Consider the following 12,490-nt stretch of genomic DNA (forward strand, 5'->3'; position numbering starts at 1 on the left):
GATACCTACTACCCTTAATAGTGATTTTGTTTCGTCAGTCCGTAAAAATAAGGTCTTAAAAGTAGCTATTCATGCTTGTTTTTTCATAGTCCAAGACCTGTATATTTCACACTTTTTATTGTTTTCATAACAAACAGATATCAACTACCTACGCAAATGTATAATTTGTTACGTCAAATCTCAATTTTTTTTATTATTCACAGAAAAGCCTAATCAGTCAGTTTCATACAAATTGTATGCCACTGAAACATGGAAGTTTGGAACTGATACAGAACTGGTATCATCATTGTAGGTACATATTACGAGTCAATTTCGCTTTCCCGATCAAATACGCAATAACCATTTTGTATTTTCAGATTATAATCAGCTAAGTGTGCATCCCCTATATTGGTAATAAGTTATTTGTAAAATTGATCACATCAGTTTCAATTAGTGTTATAATAAATCCACTGGGAGTTTAATTTCCGCAAACATCTAGGGATACTTCGAATTTTGTTAATTTGACACACGTATGTACTGTGAATTGTAGCTGTATGTACTATGTTTCTCTGCTATTCGGCATTATAATACTTGTTTCAAATTTAATCATTTGGAATGGCAATCATCATCAAATTGAAAGTAAGCGAATTAAAAAATAAAAATACTTTTTAATATGATTTAAAATATGAATCACTTTTTAATAACTAAACTTTTTCTCTCGCACCAGGGCGTGTTCCCGTTTGTTCGCTATATAACATTGACTATGCCTAGCTTAGATTTGTCTCAATGTAAATACATAGTAACAAGTACCTACCTACTGAATGTAAGTGCTTTATAATATTAGTTATTTTTGAGCACTTGCTTATGATAAATTATAGGTATCTGGATTTTTTTAGCGTAGGGCATTATTTAACAATAAGTATTTCATTACTGAAACTAGGATGCAGTGAAAGTGAAGTTATTTTATTAGTAGACATACAAAATCTGTATTATGTGGGTATACGTATTATACAAATTTAATAATTTACTTCAAGATCATGTTAGGTATGCCACAATAGTACAAAATCTACGTCAGTGCATACAATAGGAACCTATTAACATTGTGTTAGGCATTGAAAATGACGATTTCGCCAAACTATTTGATTAGGACATAGCCTGAAATGATTGAGTTTAAGGGAAGTCAGAGTTAATGGCCTATGTTATATTTTAGAAATAATATGATTATTATCAGAAATTATTTATTCTTTAAATTGAAATAAATATTTTTCTCTTGTTATTAATTACTTTGGTAGTTATATATAAATTTACCGTAAAATATCTACTTCAAGGTTTGGAATGACCAATGAAGTAATGTACTCACTCGTCAAAACAATATTGAACGAAAACAGCAAAACCAGACTGAATTTTTGTCTAAATTATATGACGACTGAATTATAAAAGTGATAGACCTGGTATAGACATACGTGGTTATATGGCTTTGTTCATTGAAGCTGACTACAACCTACAGCGCCCGGCCTTTGTGGTTCGTTTGACCTGTGTCAAATGACATCGCTTCACCAACAAAAATATAAAGTAGGTATTAAAGACATTACTTACAACTTCCTTTAAAATTAACTCTTTAAATTTGGCACTCTTATCTGCATTATACAAACTTATAAATATCAAGCACATTTTCATAACTAATGTGTATTATTTTAAAAGCTTATAAGTTATATAAATGTAAAAACGAAAATACATAATCTTATTACCAATTAGCAAATTAGTAAGTACTAAAAAATATGTGCTTATTTATCTAAAATAAATTAAAATAAATTAAAAAAAAATAAAAGTAGAAAAAAAAACTTACTTTAATGTTTTTTTTATTATGAAGTTGAAATGTATAGTGAAGTTATGAAGATTGTTTATCCGAAAACAGTAATATTTTTGATTGATTGACAGATGAAGCAGTCTCACGAATCTAGTTTATTAGCCTCATAAACACACGTTGTTTTCACTAGGCCGGAGCCGCCCTGGGCCTCCATTATGCCAGACTTGGGATAAACAACACATTCTATGGCGGGCGGCTACATCCTTTCCGCTGGGAAACACAACCTTGATTTTTTTCCAATTTATACATTCAAAATCCTAAGAATCAAATAAAATTCTATATCATAGATCTTAAGAAAATATTTATAACAAACCTGATTCAGGTAAAGATGATAAATCTTAAATATAAAAACTTTAATTGTAGAAAAATATATCTTATTTTATTTAGAACTCGTTGCCTAGTCTTAAAATAAAAACAATTTCGCAATTCTTGAATACTTTGTGTTTTTTTCCTTAAATTTTTTTGACATTTCAATTTCTTTGGCCTTAAACTAGATCATCTTCATCGTATTCGTATCACAAATCATTTGAGTCCATTAAGAATGGAGGTAGAAGGGGTGGAGGTGGCGAAGGAAAGAAGCGTCGCGTGGTCGGATGGGGTGGCGCCGTGACGGTCGGGGGGCAGGGAGGGTCCAGCACGACACACACTGCGCGGTGGCTAGTCGACGCCAGAGCAGACGACGAAGTGGCGCGTTGTTAGCTGCCCTTGGATACCAAGTGGTAGGGGGCGTGGATGGTGGCCACACTGCCCAGCTCGGTACGGCCTAGCAGCTCTTCAGGATGCTCATGCTCGTGCTCTCGTCTCTTCTCCTCGTTGGTGTAGTAGTGAGCGGCGCGCCGTCGCGTGCAGCACAACGCGCCCGCAATGGCGGCCAGCACGGCAACACATAGCAGCATTAAACCGGCTATTACGCTCATTTGTGCCTCGTGTGTACTCGGACACTGTTCGAGGCGACTGAAGGTCATTTTCGCAAAGCTGACGCCTCGCAGTCTCATAGGAGAATAACATTTCAAGTTCCTTATAGTTCCATTCAAAACGGTCGTAGTCATGTAAACGAGCATAGTTCCGGCGGAGCACTGGTCACATCTCCATTTATTTTTAGACAGACTTATCTGAGCTATGGCTTCCAATCGTTGCAAATCCTGCTCAGACAAAGTTTGCAAATTGTTATGTGATATATCGAGATGTTGCAGAAATTTTGTTCTTGTCAGTAATTTGTATGGGAATTCAGTCAATTTATTCCACGATATGTCTAAGCCCACAAGGTGTTCATTATAAGTGAAAAAATTTGGTGGTATCATTTCCAAGGATAAGTTAGCGAGGCCGACTCCATGAATATCTGGCAAAATCTGAAGAACAATAGCAATTTCGTTGAGGGGTAAATTATTGCCGCTGAAATTTATGGTCTTTAAAGACTCCACCACAGGAGCGAAGGTTTGTAAATGGAACCTGTCAATTTTATTATGACTTATATCCAAATGCACGAGGGAGGTCAGATTGGTGAGGGCGGCAGGCGCCAGCAGGGCGAGCCGGTTGCGTGCCAGTGCCAGCACTCGCAACTCGCGGTTCCGGCTAAACATGTTGTCCACTATTACAGACAGTTGGTTGCCATCCAGTCGTAATTTCTTTAACTTTTTAAGACTTATAAACTCGTCTGATGTTAAATATTTGAATTGATTCTCACCTAAATCTAATTCCTCAATGTGAGGAGCTAAATGATATATTTGTGTATTTACTCTTCTCAATAAACACCTTCGACAACGAAAGTATCTCAAATGTTGTATGTCTTTAAAAACCTCAGGATTCAATTCAGCAAGTGGATTGTTGCTTAAGTCCAAAGTGTTGAGTTTAGCCAACATCCGAAATAATCTAGGAACCAATGTTGATATTTTATTGTTCGATAAAATCAACGTCGTCAGTGCGGGGAGATGCATGAATGTTTCACTCGGCATTTGCTCGATGTTATTGTGGTCGAGATATAGCTCGGTCAGATTAATGAGTCCTCTGAAATTATCTGCGTCAATGCTGGTCAAATTGTTGTGAGTCAGGTTCAAGAGTCTCAAGTTTTGTAAGCCCCAAAATGAGTACTTTCCAATCGACGGCACATTTGAATTGGCAATTTGTAGTTCTCGTAAATTGGCGAAGGGCACGGGTTGTGTAAAAATAGGTCCGATATTGAGAAAATTGGGGTTTTCTGGCGGTGCAGATATGGCGATAACGTGAGCATTTCGATCAAGGTAGTCTATAGGAACAGATCGCATACCGCCGCGCGAGCACAGCACGCACAGCGAGCTGCCGTCCTCGGGCTCGAACGTGATGCGACACAAGCACTCGTCTGGGCACGTCATCTCCGCTCCTTCGCCGCCCATCGCCATGAGGATTGTTGTACATCCAAGCAGCCAAAGATAGCTTATACATTTTCTGGAACAACAAAAAGACATCATGTTTGTTATTTAAGTTACGAGAAACGGATAATTAAATGAATAATTATTAATTTTTTTTGTTTATCAAAAGTTTCGAAATTTACTAGTCCGACGTAAGTATCAAACACGTAGTCCTAAATTGTTCCCACGAGATCTGTCGGGTACGACAGAATTAATCATGTTGAATTAACGCGGCAAAGTGTAAAAAAACTTGGCTAAATCCTGTGAACTAGGAACGAGATTACAGTCTCGTGAAATATGCGCGTCGCTTTGTTCGTGGGATTCAAACCCCTGAAAAATAGCACACAGATAACAAAAGGCTTTTTGACACGACGAATAAGCGGGATTCATTACGCAAAATTTCTAAATATTCTCTTACACCTTAGTGGAATATCATTTTAGTAAACGAAAATTATAATGAAATAATTTTATAATTGAAATTTATAAGTATTTTAGAGTGAGTAAGGATTTGATTAATTGTAATGGGTTACCACTCTCTCAATATTTATTTATTAATAACTAACCCTAATATGAAAGCAGTTACTATCACAATAAAAGTTTATAATAATTTTGCAACAATGTAAAATGTTTATGCATGACAAGAGTCATTTGTAATTTAACTTTTCCCAAATGCAAATATAACTATAGCCTGAACATTCGTTATGTAACAAAAATAAAATTGGACTCAGGTCTACAGAGAATTCAATTTCGTATTTCAAATTACTTTATAATTTGTCTTGCAAAGAATTTAAATTAAATACCAATTCTTTATTTTAACATATTTTTGTGTTACGTATTTAAGAATTTGTGCCTTATTTATAATTATTAAAAAAGTTTCAGATTAACCGAACAGATAAATACTCTTTAAAGTATAGAGACCGCAAACTATAAAACAATATATATAAGTATTACGAAAATGAGGTATGATTAAAACTTATAAGCAAGTCGAATAAAGACCAACTGTGGCGAATTAGCCGGCTTCGGCCCACGGCCGCAACTTGAGACGGTTTCGACTCGAGCTTGTTTACAGACATATAGACAGAAATTCGCATTTACAATATTAGTATAGATTTATTGTATTAAGTAAGTATGGAGTACTTCAAATTTAATTGGAATATTAGTTATAATCTATAACAAAAAATAAACAAGATATTGTACACCAATCCAATTACAAAAACGAAGATCCATGATGAAATAAAATTGTTCATCGGTACATTTTTTATATTTAGGTACATTGACAATAAAGATATCATTTGTAGACTAGAAGAAAGATTCATATATTTCTTTATTATATTGAAGATAATTTATTTTTGGAGATGTCAGTACTTTCCCTGACTTTTGGCGATTTAATTTTAAAACATACAACAAAATAAACCAAACAAACAACGGCTCTCCGAACACAGTTGCAAAGTAAAAGCTCTCTTCTATATTCCAAACTCTTTCCGAGACGATTGAATTTGTATTTGCGTTCTAGGTATCCTATCTAAGTATATCCTATCTATATCATATAGGTACTCGAGGAAGGCGCGGGCAACTAGAAATTGCTAAATTAAGATTGATACAGAGAAAACTGCATTTCCTGAGAGCCTAGCATGCAGAGAATTTATCTAACAATATTTATCATAGGGTTTCGTTTATCGCATAATTTATTTTTGGCATAAAATATTTTGGCATAATAGCTCTTAGGCATAATTAATTTTTGGCATATGGGTAATGTAGTATAATTAACTGTTAGGTTAGTTAAGCTTCTAATAGTTATGCTTCTTTATATATTATCAGATATATAAAATATATCTAAGTAAAATAAATAATTATGTTGTCATAATTATTACAAGATCATTATCTATCAAAATAGGGGGATCAAAATTGGTTATGTCATTTTTCAAATATTCACAATTTAGTAAAAAAGTTTTGTGATCGAAATCTAAATTCGCGGCGAACAGCCAGTTAAACTATACAGATATTTATATGAATTCCTCCTAAATACAGCAATAACTTTGAAACAATTTAACAGCAACAGTTTAAGACGTCCGCCCCTCTTAAAAGTTATTATCTCACTTTGTAGAATGAACTTTTAGTTGACCTACCCAATTTCACAGCGGAAGAGTTCCCAATAAATTGCTGGACCGGAACGCCTCGTGAATATGGGAGCAGGTATTTAAAAGGACGGCAACTAACTTACAGCCTTTCGTCCATCGTTAGACTTCAAATCAACGACAAAAGAACAACTTTCCTTGTGCATATTATGAAATTAGGTACTAAACTATACTTTTTCAGTCTGATTAGCATCTTCTGTATGTATGTATAGGTATCGTTACATTTGTCTGTACAATTAAATTTCTCAAATTATTTGGACTACTTACCAAAAATTGTTCGGCCACGCGAACGAAGTCGCAGGCATCAGCTAGTATAAAATAACTCTCTAGTAGTCTAATTATTGCAAGCGAAATAATTATATTGCGCGCTTAGTAAAAATATTCTTCAATATGCCGGATACCAAATACTTACGTAGGTAATGTATTTGAAATCACGCGAACGCACAGATACACTATTTTACAATCGCAGGACGCGTGCCGTGGTAGTAGGCAGCTAAGGAACTCGCTCATAATATTGGGAATTCAAATAATTAAAATGTATACAATTCACGCACACATACACATTACTACTACATACAACCAATCGTCGATATAACAGCAATTATAATCCGATTTTTATTTGGCATATGTTAAGGTTTTGTTCATTTTCAAATGAACAAAACCTTAACATAAATAATATAATAATGAAACTTAATATAATAATGAAAAAAATTTCAATTTTTTTGTCCAATCAGAGCTATTATCCGTGATAAGTCGGCCGATTATCTCTGTCACCTACAGCTTCTAGCTACTATTTTATTTCGCGCGTATTTGCGCAATTTTTATGCTAATTTATTTATTGTGTCAAGTGATTAAGTAGCTTGATTGTTAAAACTACTTATATTGTTTAAAATAATCGCAATATAAGGCAGGTATGTAATTTATTGCATGTTTATTTTTACAAGATATTCTAGGTATGACGTTTTGCTTATTCGCGCATTAGTCGTTTTTTGCTCCGGCTTTACCTTTCTTTTTCAGCCCACGCCACTGTATCATTTAGATTTTACCGCAATATGATTATTAAACATATGTAAATTACTTACATCTGTGTTTTATTTATATATATTCTTTACACTATACAAAAGACAACATATTTTTCATTTGTCATTCTCGGAAAGTACGATATGTTTGACCTTAATTCCTGAATAGCTTTCTAATACACCACACTCTTGCAATAGAACCATTCCCTCTCACTAGGGTGGAAAAAAATATTTCAATATTTTTTGGATTTCTTGAAGTGTACTTTTTTGGTGCAGTTCTTCAGTTCACTTTTTTGGTTGCAAATTTGTGCGCTTCGACGGGTGCGCTCAAAACAAGTGCGCTTCGAGGAGTACCTTTTGTTTCGTAATGCGCCATACCACTTTGTAAAATGAACGATTCCAAATAATAATAAAGCTGTAACATCTACTTCTTACATACTAGCTGATGCCCGCGACTTCGTTCGCGTAGCTGAAACATTTTTGAAAAGGAATAAAAATTATTAGAGAGAAAATAACATATGCCCGAACATAAATGGGCATCTTTACCAGTTCAGGCAAGTTTTCATCGATAGTTAGCCCAAACTGTTTCCACCTTCACCACGTGGAGGTACTCACGCTTTCACGTGGTGAAGGCGGAAACTGCACGTACTTACAGCTTATGTTATAATATTATAGGGTAAATATAAGTTTATCTTTATTACAGAACATCCGTTTCAGAAATGTACGAAATCTTCTATTTTAATACGCCAATAGTTACTGTTCCTCAAGAACAATTTCTGCTAAGACTTCACTTAACAGAAAATGGTAAAAATAAGACGTCATTTCATATATATTATAGAAGAGCTCGCGGCAAATAAGACATGGGGAATGAAATAGATTTTTGAGAGTCTCAAGAGGTTTGTGAATCATGTTTAAAAACGTGGACCAAACGAGTCTTTTTATAAATACCTATGTTAAAAATGCTCATTAGGCTGATCAACTTTTGTTAAGGCGCTTTTGACATATCTGTTATAGTGTAGTGGGACTGTTGGAGTTCATCATCAGGTGTTCCATATCTTCGATTTTTAAAAGTCTACACAAAATGCTCATCAGACTGACCAACTTTTGTTAAGGCGCTTTTGTCATATCTGTTCTAGTGTAGCTGGTCTGTTGGAGTTCATCATCAAGTGTTCCATATCTTTGATTTTTATACGTCATCACAAAATGCTCATCAGGGCGAACAATTTTTGTTAAGGTGACTTTTCTATATTTCCTACAGTTTAGTTGGTCTTTATAGGTTCTTCTAGAGCTGTTCCAGTGTCCGGTTTAAGTTTCCATTCAGGCTTTATAGCTATACAACAAAAAAAGTTTCATTCAAATCCATCCAGTAGATCCAGAGATTAGCGTGTGCAAACAAACAAACAGACATACTTTTTTTTCAAATTCCCTCCTTTTCTTTTACTAATTCTCTATCGATCTCAAATTTTTATTTAAATAACTTCAGTGTACAAAAAAACTTTTTTTACTGTTTTATTATATGTATTGATGATGTATTAAAATACGAACACGACTCAACGTACATTACATTATTACAATTATGTTCAATTTTCCACATTCCTGGAACTTTTAGCCGATAGCCATATGTTCGCAAATTCAGCGTATATTAAAAAATAAAACATTTCTGATCGAGTTGAGCCGTATCTTCGACCGGTATTTTACGGACCGGCGGATTCGAATCAATTAAATACCTATTTATCTATGTGATTAAGGGCTCTAAGATCCTTCCTTTCCGAGAACCCTTCCAACTTATAACGAGGTATATATAAACTACTTCTCATGATACAACTTCATAAGACAGCGAGAACAGAATGTATTGATATATTAACGGTCCATTTGCCAGTGATTGCGTTTCCGTCTATATCAGCCCGCAATTAATGGATATGTTTAACCAAAAGCAAATGAGAATTTAACATAGGTAAGTATATAAGATTGTTTGGAAAACGCTTCAATACCTTTGTTCAGTGTTTAAATTGCGCACAACACAGTACACAACAACATCAAAGCTTACCTTAGAATAACAAGACGTGTGATGTAAGTACTTATGTATAAACAAAATCAGTTATGTATAAACATAATCCATATATTCGGATATAGGTTGGACACATGGGCAAATTTGAACACAAGAACGGTTGAAATGAAAATCGGAATCTTCGAATGTAATTCCATACATTAATTACCCCAAAATTGAAGATTTCCGTTTTTCATTTCGTGCTGTTTCTGATGAAAATATGAACAGTAGAGAATATTTGAACTCTAGCCACACTCTAGTACAACAAAGACGACGAACAGACTAGTAGTTCGTTGTCTGTGAACAACACGCTTATTTATTTACAAATTCATTTACACACTAGCTTTTGCCCGCGGCTTCGCCCGCGTGAATTTCATAGTAAAATCTCAGTAATTTTTTTGTTTTACTCTGTAAGACTGGTAATTACATACGGTTTTAATTCGCATCTTCAGTTCAATTTCCAATTTACCGCTGCGTGTCTCGTCCCGCAAACTTGTCCAATCCCGCTTCATGCTATGTAATGTAGATATTCCGTATCGTTTCCTACATATTGTGCCATCATGTTTTTCGCAAAGTGTCCCGTCCCGTTTATCATGACGTTTTACGTCCCGGTTTTTTATTAACCACAAACGTAAATTAAACATTTTTATATAAATTTACTTACTGTTATTTACTACAAAAAGTATGCCAATTTTCTGCTTTTTTTTCACCCCCCTTTTGAAGGTTGAGGATAAATTTTCAAAAAAATCTGAAATACGTCTTCATTAATTTGTTGTAAACAACCAAAATCCAAATTTTCAAGTCAGTAACTTCAACGATGTACTTTCATATTAACAGGTTTTCACACCTTTTCTTTCTACAAAATTTTAAAGGAAATCGGCTCCGTGGATTTTTATTTAAATTTCCTACAGGACCCTCCTCATTTTCCGGGATGAAATATCTATAAGATGTTAACCCGGGATTCCAAGGTAATTTTGATTAATTATTAGTTTTCAAATATCCTACGGGAACCTGACCATTTACCGGGATGAAATGTATCTAAGATGTTAGCCCATATATAAAGTACCTACATACCAAATTTCAAGCAAATCGGTCCAGTCCAGATTTCGAGTAATGCGCGTTCAGACAGACAGACAAAAATTTCCAAAACTATATTTTCGTCATCTATATCACTAACTAAGTATATTCCATGAAGAATTTAAAAATCCAAAGTACCAATTTGACCTTTCTTCAATGTTAAGTATTCTAATGTATTGACTTCAATATTATTTTATGTATTGATGTTGATGATGATACAAAATATAAGAAAAAATACTCCTAATGCTGTCGAAGTACCTAATCCGATTATGTTATATGTATATAAAAGCTTCTAAAAGCCTAAACCTAAACCTTATTGAACCTATTTTCGAGATTTCACTTTGATCATTTGCACTACACGAATGCCTTGTAAGTACCATTTGATAGGACTTTCAGCAGTGTTTATGGGAGAACTTCTACAGGTAACTAATCAACGTTATTAGGTACTGGCAAAGTTTAATGATTTTGAAGATCTCAATTAATGTTGCTTCTGCATTTGAACAGGATTGGTAATGAGGACAGTATTCGGAAAATAATAATAATATTGAAGTGCTCGATGAAATTATTATGTTACTAATCATCTAATAAGTAGGCAATATTTTTATTTTCAAAGTTATCGGTGCAACCCACCTTTAGGGTGGTTGTCAAAATTGTCTGGTGCAAATCACCTACTAAGATTAAAAATTGTTGAACCCCCATGGTTATTTGTAACAACCATAAGTGAAATTATAATAATCAGTATACTTTATTATGCTCGTGGGTAGATCATTAATGCAACTTTAAAGCAGTGAGTAACGGATCCCACTATGATGAATATAACCCAACTTGTCTCATTAAAACATATAACGCGGAGCATTCATCACATAATTTTCTTCTCTTTAAAAAACCGGGACGTAATACGTCGTGAAAAATGGGACGGCACGCGTTGCAGAATGCAGGAGTGGGAGTCGGAGCGGTAAATAGGATGGAGACACGTAGTGGGAAACGGGACGGGACACATTGCGAAAAACATGATGTCACAATATAACGGTACGGGATATCTACATTACTTAGCAGTAGGAAATGGGATTGGATAAGTTTGCGGGACGAGCCGCGCAGCGGGAAACTGGAAATTGAACTAAAGGAGAGAAAAAATGCGAATTTAAATCATATATATTTACCAGTCTTACGGAGTACGCGATAAAAAAATTACTGAGATTATGCTATGAAATTCATGCGGGCGAAATCGCGGGCAAAAGCTAGTACCTGATGAAACCGTAATCACATAGTTTTAGATAATGTTAAAACAATAAAGCCATAATGTAATGAATGAATATGGCTTATTCATTTTTAAAACCAGGATATAATTTCGACTTCTCCGGCGTCTTCCGAGATACAAACAAATGCAACAAGGCGCTATGCGATAATACCAAAGGTGTCTATGGTTACCTTGTAATATCGCCGAAAAATTACGCACGGGTCGCCTTGCATCGCATCGTACCTTCTTCGCGCACGCCTTTACTAGACCATGAGAAAAAATAACTTTTTATTCATGTGAAACACGAAGAGTCTTGGCGAATCCGCATTTATCTTGTTATTGTTATAGCAAGATACCACGTCGAATTAACATGCTATTTTTCTCGGCAAGACAATTGGTTTCTTTGCAAGCCTTTTCAATTTAGGCGAGGCCAAAAGTAAGCCAGAGATTGTTTCATTTATACTACAAAGTTTTTGTAGTTCAATTATTTTATATTTTCATGCTTGTTATCAAATAGGTATAATAAAAAAGCACCACTTTTGAATTGTTAAGAATTTATTTCTGTTTCGTTTTTTTCCTTTTTAATCCCCGACGATAGAAGGCGGGGAGATATAAGTTTAGCATACCTGTGTATCTATATTTCTGTCGTGTCGCATTGAAGCAGACAAATGGCTGATCCGATTTTGGTCTAGTATTTTTTATTTGAAAGAGAATTTCATTGAAAGTGTTGAAACGTTTGGATTAC

General features: G+C 34.6%; 1 protein-coding gene across 2 annotated transcripts in view; it reads right to left on the bottom strand.

Moving 5' to 3' along the window:
• Positions 1-2,077: 2,077 nt before the first annotated feature.
• Positions 2,078-12,490, bottom strand: part of LOC128683144 (insulin-like growth factor-binding protein complex acid labile subunit) — a 38,918-nt gene continuing 28,505 nt past the window's right edge. The window contains exons 1-2 of one of the 2 annotated variants that reach the window (XM_053768423.1): positions 6,633-6,741; positions 2,078-4,267 (exon numbers count right to left, since the gene is read on the bottom strand). In XM_053768423.1, the coding sequence (XP_053624398.1) occupies positions 2,542-4,221 (1,680 nt within the window). In that variant the 5' untranslated portion in view covers positions 4,222-4,267; positions 6,633-6,741 and the 3' untranslated portion in view covers positions 2,078-2,541. Of the gene's footprint in view, positions 4,268-6,632; positions 6,742-12,490 lie in introns of those variants that run through there. The other variant, XM_053768422.1, reaches the window with a different exon arrangement.

This window comes from Plodia interpunctella, chromosome Z (genome assembly GCF_027563975.2).
Source record: "Plodia interpunctella isolate USDA-ARS_2022_Savannah chromosome Z, ilPloInte3.2, whole genome shotgun sequence".
NCBI classification, from domain to species: domain Eukaryota; kingdom Metazoa; phylum Arthropoda; class Insecta; order Lepidoptera; family Pyralidae; genus Plodia; species Plodia interpunctella.